We start from the raw sequence: 17,690 nt of genomic DNA, 5'->3' as shown, positions 1-17,690 counted from the left end.
CATGTGTCATAGCTCTCTGCTTCTAATTGTTATTTCACATCAGCTACCAACCTAAGACAATGTTCTCCCTCTGTCAGATTCCCCAAGTCCAACACTCCTCCCTTACTCAGTTGCTAAAATGTTAAAACATCAAGAATAAAACTAGTTCAGATTTTGTGTTAGCTTTTATTTTGCTTCCAAACTTGTGAAGGCAATGGCTTGCCCCTCTTTATTGCTGCTGGAAAAATAACAAAATGCTTCCTTCCTTGTAATCTTTTTAACTCATTATCATCTCCCTGTTTGCTGTTGCTTATGTGTCAAAATCTTGCGTTTTTTTCTAAGTAGACTAGTTCAAACAAGTAGATAAAATGTGTGTGCTGCCATGTTTTATTTCTAAATTTCTTAGGAAATTAAGGGTAGAGCTAACATTTTTACTGTCTGAAGTTTATTTTTTATTAAAATGATAATTTTTTTCTTATGATTGATTTTTCCCATTGTTGCACGTTATTTTGAAAACTTGGCTTTGTTGAACAGTTTTAGTTTCTTTAATTCATGTGAAGACTTTACTATTATATTCATGTTTCATTAATGCATTTTTGTTTATACATTTAGCCTATTTGATAGAGGATAAAAACTCCTGTGCTTTTAAAAAAACAGTTCCAAAACCAAGTAGAGAAATTAGTGATTTTTATATATTTCTTTTTGTCTGTTTTAGGATGGCTACCATAGAGTAGTTAATATTGTGCCAAAGAAACCACCACTGCTAGACAGACCTGGTGAAGGAAGCTACAGTAGATATTACAGTCATGTTGATTACCGAGAATATGACGAGGGCCGCAGTTTTTCTCATGATCGAAGAAGTGGTCCACCTCACAGAGGAGTATGTAAATTTCCCCCATGTACTAATTGTTATTTCTTATAAGTTAAAATTCATGTAATAAAAATTTATGTGACAGCCATGAAAGCAGTTGATTAACACTTCCTGCTGATGCTCTGTTGAATTTTGCTGGAGCTGTCAAATGGGAACTAGTAGTCAAGAATCTTGGGGTGTTGGACAGGGTGGGTAAAAATGCTCTGGATAGCTCTAAATGACATTCATTCCAACTAGCCTGCTTTTTAATCCCCTTACTTGTCAGGGATTTGTAGAACCATATAAAGATAATCTGTTGCCTGGGTGCTTAAGTGATAAGCAGATGGTTACCATGTCTTACTGGATGAACCCACTTGAAATTACTTTCATTATTTTCATCATGATGAAATGCTATGGGTGAAGTGGGTTAAGGTTGTTGATAGTCTCATTTTTGTTATAGTTCTTAAAGTTAAGGTTGTTGACCGTCTCATTTTTGTTATAGTTCTTAAAGGCTATTTTCTAATTCAAATTAGAAAGCACTTAAAACATTGTTTCATATAGTAAGCACTTTAAAATGTTAGCTGCTGTTATTACTACCGCAATTATAATTTATTTCTCTTGATCTAGAAGTGTGTATTAAGGTTACAGTAATTTGTTATTAACTTGATTGAAACTGTTCTTTGATGCAATTTCTCTGTTCTAGCTTGCATACTTACAGTATTCTTCTTCCAGACTGTTTTCCTACCTTTTATTTTTTCCCCTTCCGTACTATATATAATATGGTAATTAATTGAAATATTGAAACACTGTTTATAGTAAAATTTGACCTCATATTGGCCATTGGATTATTTTCCATACTTTACACTTGAAGGAATGGAGGTAAGGCAATTTACAGAGGATAGTTATCTTATGGGAGCACAGTTCTCTATTTACATAATACTGATTTTTGACAATTCTAAAGTGGTAACAACACTATTCAGTATTTTCTTGTTTTCCTAAAGTTTGAGGTGTGTTATAGATTCTTTCTTGTCTTAGAATTGGTTTTTATTTTGTTCAGCTTTTAAATGTCATGCCATTCCTTTAGGAAGGGGGTAGTATGTGTTGAAAAGTAAATACTACGTATTATCTCTCTTTTAGTAATACTGGAATTTGCCATCAGAGCCATTCTTCAGTTATTCTCATGGAGAAACAGTTTGTCCCATAGTATAAAAATATGTTATCACAAGCTGGGTATGGTATCATATGCTCTCAGTCTCTATTTGTGAGACTGAGGCAGGAGGGTCACTGGAGGTCATGAGTTCTGAGACTAGCCTGAGCAACATAGCAAGACCCTGTTTCAAAGAAAGAAAAAAGTTATCCCTTTTATCAAAACTTTGTGTGACCATTAAGTGTAGAGGGAGTTTTGTATTTATTGGACTTGTGTTTTAAACCTCACGAACATGATTTTGCCCAAAAAACTTGTAGCATAATGTTGCTTCAATAGTAGTACTTTTGTTTTATATTCTTATAAATCATGTTTGTTGTCATGCTTTATATTACATTTTTTTTCTTTAAATTTTATTCAAACAAACAATAAGTACATTTGTGATCCTAGGATTCTCCTGACACTAATTCTTATTTGGAGTTGATTTATATAAATTGCTTACTTGATCCAATATTTTATGATAGCTGTGAAGTTTTGTTTTTATTTAATGTTGAGAAGGAAAATGTTAGGTACATTTTACTTATGGAAGAATAAGGAATATAATGTTAAAGAGGAAGATGAAGATATTACATGTTATATTCTATGTGTCATTCTAAAGTAATTGGGTATGAATTACGATTTGGCTTCTTTCTATATATCTATGTAGTTATGTCTTAAAGGACAAATATGGTTCATCTGTTTAAATTTAGTGCCACATATTAGTCTAATGTAGTTTTGACAATTTCTTATTATATAGTTTCTAATTGTAGTTTTTTGATGAGGCATAAGATGAAAAATGAAAATTTGAACATGAAAAGTTGAAAAAGTAGTAAGTTTAGGCTGGGTTTAGTGGTAGAGTACTTGCCTAGCATGCATGTGGCCCTGTGTTTGAGCCACCTGCTCACCCCGCCTCCAAAAAAAGTAGCAAGTTCTTCATTGAGCTTGAATCTGAAAATAGATGAGAAAACTTAGAAAATGAGAAATGTATGCATCAAAATTTATACCTGGTCCTCAGAAGCCATTGACTATTATCATATGGTATGTGTGTTTTTGACAATAAGCCTATGTGGGTCTGTCAAGGAAATAATGTAATTTTTTAAAAAAGATAAATGGAACCACAGGTTCTTGGTCAGTTTATTTTTAGTTGTTGAAATGGATATCGTGCTGTATCTTTTTTATTTTTAATTTTCTTTTTTATGCCTTTAAAGCTTTAGGAAGATTTAGAAAAGTGTTTTTGTCTTCATAGTATTTTGGCCTTAGAGGTTAATTTCCGTAATACTGTTAGACATATTGAACATGATCAAAATAATATAACAAGTGTCCAAGTAACTTTTTTTATGTTACAGGATGAATCTGGCTATAGATGGACAAGAGATGACCATTCTGCAAACCGACAGCCTGACTACAGGTAAAAAGATAGAAATAATAACATAAGTACTTTGACTTTTAGATTTGTGCTGTAGAAATCTAATTTTAAGGCACATAGATGAAGTATTTCATTAGGATTTAAAATTTTGAAAGCAACAAGCATTATATTCTTTTTGTGACTAATGTGACCCATAACTAATGTTCTATATCTATTGGCATTTTGTAATTGATAATAAAGATATGATTAGAATAATGAATTATTAATGTATTCTTGCAAGTTGTTAAATTATTCTTAGAGTGTGGTATGGATTATGAGGTTTCAGTTTGCTTAATTAAAAATTAAGCATTTTTTTTCAGAAGTATCCTGAAAATACTTGAATCCATACAAAGTGTCTTCTATTTTTTATAATTTTTTATGGGTACCTATTAATTATACAGAATAGTGAGTTTCTTTATGGCATATTCATACATGCATAAAACACAATTTGATCAATATTATTCCTTAATACCTCCTGTTACTCTTTCCTCCTCCCGCCCCTGGCCCTCTTTCTCTATCTTAATGGTTTCCCTTCTACAAATTATCACCTATTATAAAGTGTTCTCTCTATTGCTTTATTTTTTATTTAAAAAAAATTTTTTTAGGTTGTATTTGGACACAATACCTTTATTTTATTTATTTTTATGTGGTGCTGAGGATAGAACTCAAGGCCTTGCACATGCTAGGTGAACACTCTATCGCTGAGCCACAATCCCAGCTCTTCAGTTGCTTTATTTTGATCAATAAAATTTTGATGGGAAAACACATTTTGCTCAGTCATTTTTAGTTTGGGTTACTTATAGAGGGCATCTAATAGAACAGTTGGTGTAATAAAAGTGACGGACAGTTTAGCCAGGTTATAATTTGTTTTCATTTATTTGTTTTCTAAATATTTTACAGTAGTTGTAATGAAAGTTGTAAATGGAGTCCTTTATGAACTCTTGGGGAAAAGAACCTCAATCTCACAGAGTATGGCAAGGAACCAAATGCCACAACTCTATATATGCCAGAAGTAGACAATAAGATTAAGTGGATGAGATTGTTCACAGGACAGCAGCTGGCAGGAACAATAGCTTGGTAGCACTAATTCCTTGATCTCAAATTCCACCTAGCAATGTGATAGGCAGAGAGAGATTCAGTGACCCAAAGAACCCAGGGTCAAGAGCTCAGTACCTTTAGTAGTAAGTAGAAAGCAAGCCAATCCTCCTTTCTCTAGGAATGACCAGCCATTTGATAATCTTCCTGTGGCTACCTTGATCTATTTAACCATTTCTGTAACCATCTACGGAAATTGCTTACTATCAGTGAGTAGTTAGGTCTTGCAATTTAGTATACAGGCAAATTTGTGCAGGGACATTCAGATCTCATGGCAGATTCTCTCCCAAGAGAACCATAAACCATATACCTCAAATTGTAAAACTGTAGAAATGTACACAGTTACAGTCAAATAGAACAGCAAAACACTTCAGAAACAAACCTAGGTATATTTAGGAGTTTGGGATTTGGCAACAGTGGCATTCCAAGCAAATGTGAAAGAATGAACTTTTCAAAAAATAGTGTTCAGACAAATATTTGAGAAAATGTGATATTGGAAGTCTGGTTTGTCAAAATAATATCTAATGTAATTAAGACCTTTATGTGAAAAGTAGATGATAAAAACAAAACTTTTAAAAATTTGGATTAGCTTATAGTTTATTTTTCTTCCCCAAAGAAATGGTTCTTAAATTTATTTTAGTTGTATTTTTAGCTTTCTAAATATTTTCTGTTAATCTTATTATTTTTTGAAATATGTATTTTTTTAGTTGTAGGTGGACATAATACCTTTATTTTTATGAGGATTAAACCTAGTGCCTTGCATGAGCCAGACGAGTGCTCTGCCACTGAGCCACAACCTGAGCCCTGTTAATCTTATTTTTTCCCATTTTTTAAGTGTTCCTTTGTCTATTTAATTTTTTATTAATGAAATAAAATCATATATGGATCCTAGTTGCTATAGCCATCTTAACATCTCAGTATATATTTTTCTGTATTTTCTCTATATTCATAAGTACTTAGAGTTTCTGGTTATTAATAAATTCGTGTTAGCTGGGCATGGTAGTACATTCTTGTAAGCCCAGCTACTCAGGATGCTGAGGCAGGTGCATTGCAAATCAAGGCCAACCTGGGAGACTTGGGCCCGACCTTTTCTCAAATAAAATTGAAATATGTAAGATGAGTTGTGGCTCAGTGGTAGGGTGCCTGTGGGTTCAATCCCCAGTACCAACAACAAAAAAGATCATGTTAGGGATCATGTTATACATACTTTTCTCTACATTACTTTTGCATTTAGTGCTTGTAGAAATCCCTTCAAGATATTTGACTTAACTTTAATTCTTTTAAGTGGTTAAGTAATAGTCCATAGTGAGACTATACTAAATAATTTGGCTAGTCACTCTATTTACAGTACAAAATGTTGCTGCAACAAATCCTAGTACATGATATCTTTATGAAACAATAGTTTTTATGAGATTGATAGCCAAAGCAGAATTTCTAAAGATGTCAAAAGGCATCTTTATTATAAATTTTGATAGATGTTGTGAGTTTGCCTTCTAAAAAGACTGTACCTTCCCCCTACCCCTTTTTTGAAATCTAACATTTAACTTGGGTAATTATTTTTCTTTCTTAGTTATTAATATAAGTAGGGCTTTGAAAATTTCCTTTAAGCCAGCTGCTAAGACTGTATCCCATGATTCTGACACATAGTAATTTATTTTGGTTCTGACATGTATATTCTCCCTACCTCCCTTGAGGTTGATTGAATCCCAGGGCTTCACACAAGTACTTAGAGTTTCTGGTTATTAATAAACACATGCTAGGCAAGTATTTAACTAGTGACCTATATCCCAGCCCTTTTTATTTTATTTTATTATTTTTAATTTTGAAATAGGGTCTCAGTAAGTTGTTGAGGCTGGCCTTGAACTTGCAATCCTCTTGCGTTAGCTTCCTGAATTGCTGGGATTACGGGTGCACACCAACACACTCAATTTGTTATTTTACTTTTAAAATCCATTGGTTATTAATAGTTCATTAGTGATCAGTTTTCTTAACTATACCAGGGGCATTAAAACAAGGTACAGCCTCTGTCTTCAGGATATAGCATTCATACTATATGATATGTTTAGTCATTTGTTAAATATTTTTTTGAATATTATATGTCAAATGCTCTTCTATCCCCTGGGAGTAAGAAGGTTGTACCTTCAAGTTGACTACATCTTAGTAAATTATGGATAGTAAGCAAATAATTAAATAGTTGTTATGAAGAAAAGTAAAGCAAGGGATGGCATAGAGAGTGCTTGACTACCCACACCTTCCTATACTTGCACTGTGTCCAGTTGTCTTCAGTAATGTCTTGGGTTTTGTTTTGTCACAGAAGCTACAGCTACTACTGTCTGACATATATCTGGCTGTTTGTAAGCTATTCTCTCTTAGGTGGGCTCATGAAAAATTTCCTACCTAAAAGACATTGTGAATAGGAAACAGCTGTTGTTTTAGGAAAAAAAAAAATTGCATTATAAACCCTGCAAAGACAACAGTTGGGTATATTGGTAGTGTTCTCAGCATTTAGAAAAGCCATAATAATCAGTAGTTTGGTTTTGTGTCAGTGGAGTGTACACAGCAGTTCTTTTTATTGTGGGGAGAAAAGATGAGAACAATTTTAAAGTTTACAGAAAAGTTGCAGGAACAATTCAAAGGGCTTCTGTAATCAGTGACTACATGAATGTTTTTAGCAATGCTCCCAATAATCTGTCCTATGGAAAAAAATATCTAATATGGGTTTGTAGATCACATTTTGTAGACTTCTTCAGTCTGGAACACTCTTTCCTTGACTTATGACTTCTTGGTTTTGGTAAGATAAATACTGGGTAGATTTTTAGAAAAATTATTTTTATAGAGTGTTCCTCAGTTAAGTTAGTCTGATGTTTGTTTATGATTAGATCCATGTATGTTTTCATTGGAACAGTCCCTTAAGTGATACTGTGTTCTTTAATTGCTTATTGTTAGGCTATTCATGTTGTTGATTTGTCCTCTTTTTGCTGTTGTTGACTTTTACCACTTGATTAAGATGAAGTCTTTAAAGTTTTTTCACTATGAAGTAACTCTCTGAAATTAGTGGAGATACTTTGAAACTGTGTGATTATACCATTCCTCATTCTATTTCCACCTACTAGTTTTAGCAGCCAGCAGTGTTTTTTTTCCCTGAATTAATTATTAACATTGTTATGGATATGTTTGTGTTCCCCAAAGTTCATATGTTGAAATTCTAACTCCTGTTGTGATGTTATTAGGAGGCCAGGCCTTTTAGGAGGTGTTTCAATGGAAGAACCCTCATCGGTGGGATTAGGGCCTTTAATAGGAGACACAAAAACTTGCTCACATTCTCTCTATTCTCTACGATATTGAGGTCTCACAAGAAGAGATGGTCACCTTCAAACTAGGAAGAAAGCCCTCACCAGACACCAGATCTATTGGTGTCTTGATCTTAGATTTTCCAGCCTCCAAAACTGTGAGAAATAGTTTGTTATTTAAGCCACCTAATGGCTAATTTATATTAGTACCCCAGACCCACTAAGACAAACATGATGGTTTTTGAATTCTCCCCCACCTCCTGCCCCGACCTTGTGGAGGTGGGTTTCGAACCTGGAGTCTCTCATATGCTAGGCAAGTACTGTTTCACTGAGCTACAGCCCCAGTTTTTAGTGTGATTGTTTTGAATGGGTGATTGTGAAATAACTCTGTTCTGTATTAGATTGACATTCTGCTATAAGGAGAATGCCATCTCTGTATCCCACTCCCTTAAACAAACAAAACTTTTTTTATATCAGTATGAACTCTTAGATTCCTATTTTATTCAGTGCATTATAATTTTCTACTGTTGTTATTTTTATGCTCAGATTTCACCAGGGAAAGTTTTTCAGGTTAGTTTCTGTGTGTGTGTGTTTTTTTTAATACATAAAATATGCCTTTTTAAACATTAAGTCTATAGTTCATGGGCATTAATTATATTAACAATGTTGTGCAACCATCACTACTATTTCCAAAACATTTTAGTCACCACAAACAGAAACTCTTTGCTCATTAAGCAGTAATTCTTCATTTATTCCTATCCCTAGTTTCTGGCAACCACCAGTTGACTTTTCTGCCCCTCTGAATTTGCCTTTTCTAGATATTTCATGTAAGTAGGATCATACGAAATTTGTTCTCAGATGCTACTTGGCATTTTTAGCATAATGCCTTCAAGGTTCTTCTATATTGTATCTGTCACAACTTTTTATGGATGAATAATATGGGTGTTTACAGCATTTTGTTTATCCATTCATCTTCTGATGGACATTTGAATTGTTTCAACTTTTGGTTATCGTGAATAATGCTGCAGTGAAAGCTGGTTTAGACATACCAGTTTTGAGTCAATTCTTCAGTTCTCCCATATGTATAGAAATAGACCTAACGGATCCTGTGGTAATTCTGTATTTGGCTTTTTGATGGACTGTTGAGCCATTTTTCTCTGTGGCTATAGCTTTTTTTTATTCCCATGAGCAGTTATGGAGGTCCCCATTTTTCTTCGTTCTTGTCAACACTTGTTATGTTCCATCCCCCTCTGTTTTTTTCCCTCTAAATAGCCAACTAATAAATAGTGAAGTGTTATCTTATTATGGTTTTGATTTGTGTTTTCCTAATGACTAGTCATGCTTATTGTTTATGTATGTCTTCGGAGAAATGTTTATTCAAGTTCTTTGCCCATTTTTTTAATTGAGTTGTCTTTTTGTTTAGGAGTTTTTATTTTGCTTTGTTTTAAATTCCGGATATAAAAACCTTATAAAATAATATACTTGCAAATATTTCTTCCATTCTCTAAATTGAATTTTCCCTTTATTAATGTTCTTTGAGGCACAAAATTTTAAAATTTAAAGCCTGATTTATCAATTTTTCTTTTGTTTCTTATGCTTTTGGTATCATGTCTATGACTGCATTGCCAAACTAAGGCCATCTACATTGTTTTGACATGCCTACATCATTCTTTGTTCACTTCCTTACTTCTGACATAAATTGTCTCAGGTTCTTAGACTTTCTCTGTTTTGGCCCTGAAATCAGCTATTCCTCCAAAGAGCACAGGTTCTCTATAGTAGAGAGTGGTGTTTTGAAGCCAAGATTGGGCATTAGATGTGCAGAAACACACACCCACACCCGCCCCCCCCCCCCCCCCCAAACATACACAGAGAGAGTGAGCATGCCAGAAATTTGTACATCTGTGTTTATTTGTTTTTGGTTCTGAAGATTTAACTCAGGGGATTTACTGCTGAGCTACAACCTTAGCCTCCTACCTCTATTTTTTTTTTTTTCCTTTTTTGGAGACAGGGTCTCATTAAGTTGCTTAAGGCCTCACTAAGTTGCTGAGGCTGGGCCTTGAACTTGCCATCCTCTTGTCTCAGCTTCCTGAACTGCTGGGATTACAGACTTGTTCCCCTGTGCCCAGCTTGAATTTATTTTTAGTTTTTAACCTGTACATGAGTTTGTGGCAATCCCCCCACCCCGCCCCATATTTTCATGTCTATTTTTCTGTCAGTGTGAAACCTGGCTCCAGGTTGTTAGTACAGACAGTCCTCCATGGGTCTCTTTCACTCTTACATACTTGCCAAGATATGCAAGAGTCTGACTACTCACTTTCCAGGCTAGTTCACAGAGTTGGGTTTGCAGTAAGCAATCTTGAAGGGTAAAGTAAGATCTCCTTCTTTGTTAAAGAGAAGTCCTGGGCTGGGGATGTGGCTCAAGTGGTAGCGCGCTCTCCTGGCATGCGTGCGGCCCGGGTTCGATCCTTAGCACCACATACAAACAAAGATGTGTCCGCCGAAAACTAAAAAAAAAAAAATAAATATTAAGATTCTCTCTCTCTCTTTAAAAAAAAAAAAGAGAAGTCCTACTTGTTGATGGGTGTGAAAATGGTAGATTCTCCAAGTTCAGTGTTCCTCACTTGAGACCCACACTCATTGCATGTATAGAATCCATTTAGGATAATGCCACATTATCTCTGGGACTTGAGAACAGGGGAACTGTTAATACTTATGCTGTTTGCTGTGCTATGAATGATAAAGTCCTTTGTTTCTTATGCAGAAATCTTGTGCATTCTGCTAACATCCATGAAATGGTAACAATCTAATTTATAAGTCTGTAAGTAAGATAAAATCAGATCCAATTCCTGACACCTATATGAGCTCTGTATTTGTTCACACCCATGTATATAGTTTGTCTTCTGATCCCATGGCTCTTCTGGCTGTATAGGGTCACCTTGCTTTAATATCATCTTCCACAGGCTTGTTATTGGCAGTGGAACTTTATAACTTAGCTAATTTCCTCCTTTTTAAAGGTTTTATAAACGTTATGTACTTTATAAGTCCAGGATACATGTATTAATCATTCCTATTCAAATATGTTACAATGTGGGGAGTTTGGAATTCTTAGAAGCAACTGCGTTAAATAACAGATAACAGAAGTAAGGATAGTATATCAAGATTTCTGTTACCACCCTCTTCCCTGCCTCTGAAAGCTGTCACTCCCTCTAGTTCTGGGGATTGAACCTGGGACTCTGCACATCCCAGGCAAGGTATCTACCACTAGGCTATACCCAGCCCTTCTAAACATTTTATTTTGAGACAGAATAAAATTGTAAGTTACCCATACTGGCATTGAACTTGATGCTCTTGCTTTGGACTCCTGAGTAGTTGGTATAACAGGTATATACAACCACATTGGGCTAAGAATTAGCACTTTCATACTGATCATTTATGTATACACCAAGTGTGTCATGACCTGCTCATCTTGGTTCTGTGTTTATATGGTGATATATCCATTTGTTCAAAACACTATGTGAAATCCAGAATATGTTAGGATTTCGTTCATTTTTTATTAGAGGACATGGGCAAAATGTAGAGGAGGAAACCTTATTTGGAAAACTATTTATTTTATTTATATGGTTTCAGAGATCCCAGTTCATAGATGGCTGATTCCATTGCTCTAGGCCCAAAGTGAGCCAGCACATTTTGGGGGAAGCACCCAGCAGAGGAAAGCTGCTTAGCTCATGATCTGGTTGGGAAGCAGAGAGTGAGAAAGAGAGATGAAGGGGCTGCAGAAAACAAACAACCCTTCAGGGCATGCCCCTAGAAACCCACCCACCTCTGGCCATGTTCCACCTGCCTACAGTTACCACACAGTCAGTCCATGCAAACTAGGATGGACTGATTAGTTATAGCTCTTACAGTTCAGTCATTTTATCTCCAAACATTTTTGCATTGATACAGGAGCTTTTGGGGTACACCTCAAATCCAGACCATAAGGGTAACCCAAATAGATTGTACTTTATTTTGTTTTCAGTATGTAGGATGACTTTAAAGATGGCACTTGAGATAAAACAAGAAATTATGAATATCTGAACTGAACATAGGGAATGGGATGAAGAAAAGTGGTTAAGTTTAATCAATAAAAAGTTAGCAAGATGTGTGAATGAGGAAGAAAGATATATCTGTTTTTTTTTTAATTTTGTTTAGTATATATATAATTCCTTTATCTGAGATTGACAACATAGAAGAAATGATTTCAAAATTGAGGTTGTCTAAAGAGAAGATGGAGTTATATAAAAGCAATAGATTAATAGATAGACAAAGCAGTATCAGTGAAGAAGCCTGGAAATGGTAGAAAATCAAATTTTTAAAATAGTCTTGGGATAACCAATGTCTAATGAAACTGAGTGTGCAACTATAATGAGTAGAATATCATTTGAGTTTGGTGGTGTAAGGATGAACGAGATAGGGGTAGATTCAATATGGATGGATAACTTGTTAAAAAATGCTTGAGAGAGCCAGGTACAGTGATGCACACCTGTAGTCTCAGCTACTCAGGAGACTGAAGCAAGAGGATTGCAAATTCAAGGCCAGCATGGGCAACTTAGTTAGGTCTAATCTCAATAAGTTAAAAAAGGGCTGGGAACATAACTCAATGAAAGTGCAGGAGGCCCTAGGTTCATTCCCCAGCACTTCAAAAACAAAACAAAACAACAACAAAAAGCAAAAGAAAAAACTTGAAAAGGAAAGTGGAGAATGTTACTAGCTGGAGAAGAACACTGGCTAAAGAGAAATGTTTTTGCCACCTTTTTAAAAGGTGATCAATGACTTGACCATAGTCATAGTTGGAAGAGAGAAAGAGATTGAGATATAAGGCAGAAATCAGATAACTGATGGGGCAATATCAAGGAAGAATCAGGATGAAGACCATAAATTAGTTAACTTTTGACAGGGATAGAAAGGAAAGATAGCATGAGGAATGAGTGGATCTGAAGGTAAATTGACTAAGACCAGAGGGAATCTGGCGAGCAGTTGAGGCAGTTTAGGTCTGGGTCACTCATTGACAGGGCTTTGGGGAAATAAGATATGGAATAGTTGCTCATGTGAATGAGAGATTGAACTCACCAGTGATGCATACATATGTAGACACACATATATGTATATATGTACATATTATTGAGTTACTGAGTGGAATTAAAGGCAAAGTTAGTGATCATGATTCTGTAGTGGGATTAAATCTGTAGGCGTGTGTATTTTTCTCTCTAGGGTGTGGCAATCCATATATATCAGTGAAGAAATCACAGATTTTGGGATTAATTCAGGCTTTGGGTTGGCTAACATAATGTGTCAGAATTGCAAGAATGGAAAGTTGTTATTTGTAGAGTGATTAGGCTGGAAGCACAATGATTAAGGTTAGGATGAGGAACATGGATTGTTTAAAAAAAAAAAAAAAGAACAGGAAAAAAGAAAAAAAAAAAAAAACCTAAAGGTACCAAGGAGGTGGATGTGGAGTTATAGCAGGAGTGAGAAAAGTGAAGGATGAGACATTGTAGCTACAATGTGATATTGGATTCTGATGAGGGCCCCCCACTGGATAATGAATGGAAAGGTTTAGGATTTAAGTATGTGCTAAAGTATTGTGAAGAGAGGAGGTGGTCAAGGAATTGTGAATCTACAATATTGCACATAACTTTTGATTAAACCATGTCATGGGTAAGGTATGTGGTAACAGTGGATTATGTAATTGTGCTAACATCTTTAAGGACTGTGAGAAGTTACCAGGAGTTTGATAATGAGGTACAGTGGATGGCATGAACTTAAATGAGTAGTTTCTTGGACTTTTCACTCCCCTTTTCTTAGAAGGTAAAGGATCTAAAATATAATTCTCTACTCCATATTCCTCAGGACCTTGAAGGGGGGGGGTAAAAAATGTGCACTTACTACTCAAGAGGGATAGAATTTGTATTCATTTCCAGGTTTTAGTTAAAGGAGGAAGTTAGAGGTTGATTGAGGAAGAGGCTCAGGAGGTGAAAACTTTTACAAGATCAATTTAAGTTACTACATTGTGTTACTTAAGTATATACGGATACAGTAGTTATAAAGTACTTGCAACATTTGTGGGTAAACAATTAACATGTATTTATCTGTGTTGCTAATGTAGTGAACATAATGTTGCATACTTGTAGTAGCAAGAAAATAAATGAATGCTAGATTAGAGCAGCTGCTGTAGCTATCTGCTAATTGGGTATGTAAGCCCAGCAAGGCCTGCTTCAGAAATCTAGATTTGTAAAATGTTAAATCTCAACTTCTTTCATTGAAAATAGCTTGCAATCTCTGGGGTAAGGTAACAGTGTGAAACTTTGGAATGAAAAATCTATAATATAATAGTAGTTTGCCTCATATAATGGTTCTCAACGCTGGCTATACTCTGAATTATGCAGGAGTCATTTTTAAAAATGCTAATGTCTGGCTTTCACATTGAGAGATGTGATTCAGTTATCTTGGGTGGACCTTGTTGTGTCCCCCCTGCCCCATTTGTGGTACTAAGGATTGAACACAGGGCCTCATCCATCCCAGGCAAGAGCAAAAAAGCTCATCAGATGATTCTAATGTGAAACTAGATTTGAAAAACCATCATTCTAATAAATGGTACAGAGTGACTGAAATCCAGAAACCACAGGATTGTGTTATTATGAATGACTCTGAGCCACTTTCTCTCATTTATGGCAGCTTCATCTGTCTGTATCCACTGTAGCAATTCCTTTGTTTATGTTTCTAAAACATCCATCCATAAAAATTACTTTAAAAATTTCTAAGAATGGAATGTCCTGTCAAGCTGTGTATTTTTGATAATAAAAAGTGTTGTTCAGTTAAATATGTAGGGTTTCTTTTGAGACTTCATTGTAGACAATTTAGTTTTATTATTTTTATGTTGCTATGTTACGATTATTTATTTATCCCTTATTCAGAAAAATGCTATTTATAACACAATTCTTAATCTATAACATTATATTCAAATTGATCATGAGTCTGTTTGTCCTAAAATCTATAGGAAAAGTCAGTGAATAAATAAAAAGACTTTTATAAAGTATTTTAAAAATAAGTCTTTATAATAAATAAAATTTAAAGTTTTTTACTTAATAGTTTTTCTTAAATTTTTGGTGTCTGCTATTATATCTGTGCAGCTAAATGCTATCAAATGATTAATGAGTAAACACAATTTTTAGTAGAAATTTTAAGTCTTCTTTTTCCCTTGGTTTAATTCCTTGACTCATTCACCGTTTTAATTCTGAACTATTTATTTATGTAGACATATTGGAAGATTTGCCTTTGCAGAAAGAATATTTCGAGGTGGTGATGTCTAATCATGTTACATATCTTTATGTTCCTCTGGAAAGAAGGCCTGACACCATATTGGTAGCTAAAGTTGATGTGGATCACTTCTCTTGGGTTTAGCAAGTTATGCCATGTTATTTGGGTGTTCAGAAGAAATCATTAAGACGTATTAATTTGCTTGGTGGTGTAGCTCAGTGATAGAGTGCTTGCCTTTTATGAATGAGGCCCTGGCTTCAATCCTTAGCATTGTTAAAAGAAAGTATTAATGATTTTCAGATGATAGTTAGTCTTGTAATTTATTTTTCTGTAAATATTAAAAATAAAAAATTCTTTCTCAAGGATAAAATTTCTCTTTACTTCTAAACAGAGTCCTTTTAGGTCATGTTAAATGATAGTTATATTTTTATATTATCACATTTTTAGAGACAGATAAACACCTTTCTTTTTAACAAACTATTTATTTAGAATATATAACATAAAATGCACAAATCAAGGTGTACAACCCACTGAATTATCATAGTCCAGGTTGAGAAATAGAATATTATTTGCATTCTAGAAGCTTCCCTCTTGCCCTTACTCAATTACTTTCTTTTTTCTCTTCAAAAGTAATCATTTTTCTGACTTAAGTAGTTTTAATAGTAAATGAGGAAAATTACATTCGTGACTTTTTTAAATTTTTGTCAAAGCATTGACTCTTACTATCAATTATAAATGTATAGGAATATGATAAAATGGTAAAACTGATATTTAGTATACTGTAACTTAATATTAGAAACATCAGGAAAGTTTTCTTTGCAAAAATTAAAAATTAATTATATTGAAGAGTGCTTGCCTTTTTCTCATCATAAGAACCTAAGATTTAGAGCAAGTATTTTGTTTATGCCTTGGTAAATTGTTGTACTGCATTCCACGTTTGGATCTTTTCCAGTATTTTATCCTTTGCATTTTTGTTGTCATGTGATAGCTCTGAGTTTCTTTAATGTGAGAGTTTTTGCCAGTGTCACTTCCTCTATTATGTCTTCATCCTTTTTGTCACTTATGTCAGAAATGGCCTTCGTTAAGCTCTTTCTATGTATCTGGAGTCTCTTGAAGGACGATGTCATAGGTGTTCCACATGAGCTATTTCTTCTGTACCTTCATTTGTGTTTCATTTGAATAGAACTATTCACATTATCACATTCTGTGTCTTGTCTGTACTTTCATCTTTGTAGGCCAGTTCCTTTTTTCTTTTTTAGCAGTGTTGAGAATCGAACCCATGGGCCTCATATGTGCTAGGCGGGTGCTGTAACACTGAGCTGTATCCATTCTCAGCCCAGTTACCTTTAGAAGAAAAAAAGAAATTGGTGAAGGCATTCCCCCTCCCACTGTCTTGACAAGATCATAGTGAGGATGAAAGTGGCAAGGCTGCACTTGTGGGAAACTGAAACCATGAGACCCTTTTTCATGTAATTGGGACTTTTTATTTTATACTCATAAACCTAACAGAAGGCATGAGTATACTTATTGCTAAATCACATTAAATTCTAGATGGCCAAGAATGTAACAGGTGGTTCATGACTTAAAAGACTGTTTTACTATCTCTCAGGACATTGAGGACAAAGTAGAAAAATATCAATAATAATTATGGGAAAATCATTCAGGAACTTTAGGCACCACAATTGATTATATCAACTAAGAAACCAAATGCATAATCTTCAGTCTCTTAAAAAGCCTAAGTAGACAATTATTATGCCTATTGCATGAAGTCCACCATATGTAAGTCTATTTTGATTAAGGATAGGTTATGGTATTCATCCAGGGGAGAAAAGGCTAATAAAAATACATTTCCCTTCTAATAAATCCTCTTTTAGAGATTTATGATAAGCAATAGCTAATATTGGCTGCAGGTGGATTGACATACAGAGCCTGCCCTTTAGTTAAAGATTACTAAGATTTAAGAACTGGCATACTTTAAGGAACAAGGAAACTCTCTGAGAAAGCAGCTTAACCAGTTTTATAAGAATAAATGTAGGCATTAGTTAAGGTTTTATAAAATACATTTTTAGAATAATGTTAGAAATATTTTTAGATTCTTAGGTTTTTAGCTATGGGTTTTTTAGATGCTTTAAGAATATTTTATAGATTTTAGGTTATAATAAGTTTAAGATTTGGGGGACTTTTAGATGGGATCTTAGATTAGAAACAAAGTACAGGTGTGCTTTAAACTTAAAGGTTAATGACAGGTTAGGAGACAAAGAGTCTGGTTACGTAGTTTGGCATCTATTAAACAAGGAAATGTTACATCCTGGGAAAATCTGGAAATTGTAAATTGATGATGCATTTTACTAATGATTCTGTACCCATAATGATGAGAAAAAGCAGTTTTAGAGCTCTCTTCTAGAGATTGCTCCAACAGAATGACTCCTTGTCTAATTTCTTGCACTAGCACCACTCATCCTTCAGGACCCCCTCGATCCCACTGAGGCAGGACCCCGGCAAAAATATTTATTTTTTAGTTGTAATTGGACACAGTATTTTATTTATTTATTTTTATGTGGTGCTGAGGATCGAACCCAGGGCCTTGCAGGT

The 17,690-nt window shown here is 34.5% G+C and overlaps 1 protein-coding gene across 9 annotated transcripts in view; it reads left to right on the top strand.

Moving 5' to 3' along the window:
* Pphln1 (periphilin 1) overlaps nucleotides 1-17,690 on the top strand; it is a 108,698-nt gene that overhangs the window by 37,889 nt on the left and 53,119 nt on the right. For 7 of the 9 annotated variants that reach the window (XM_027934181.2, XM_071609960.1, XM_071609959.1 and 4 more), the window contains 2 exons: nucleotides 695-859; nucleotides 3,359-3,420. In XM_027934181.2, the coding sequence (XP_027789982.1) occupies nucleotides 695-859; nucleotides 3,359-3,420 (227 nt within the window). The remainder of the gene's footprint in view (nucleotides 1-694; nucleotides 860-3,358; nucleotides 3,421-17,690) is intronic. The other 2 variants (XM_071609964.1, XM_071609963.1) reach the window with 1 other exon arrangement.

The sequence above is a fragment of the Marmota flaviventris genome, chromosome 3, assembly GCF_047511675.1.
Source record: "Marmota flaviventris isolate mMarFla1 chromosome 3, mMarFla1.hap1, whole genome shotgun sequence".
Classification (NCBI taxonomy): domain Eukaryota; kingdom Metazoa; phylum Chordata; class Mammalia; order Rodentia; family Sciuridae; genus Marmota; species Marmota flaviventris.
This window is presented reverse-complemented; position numbering and strand designations above follow the sequence as displayed.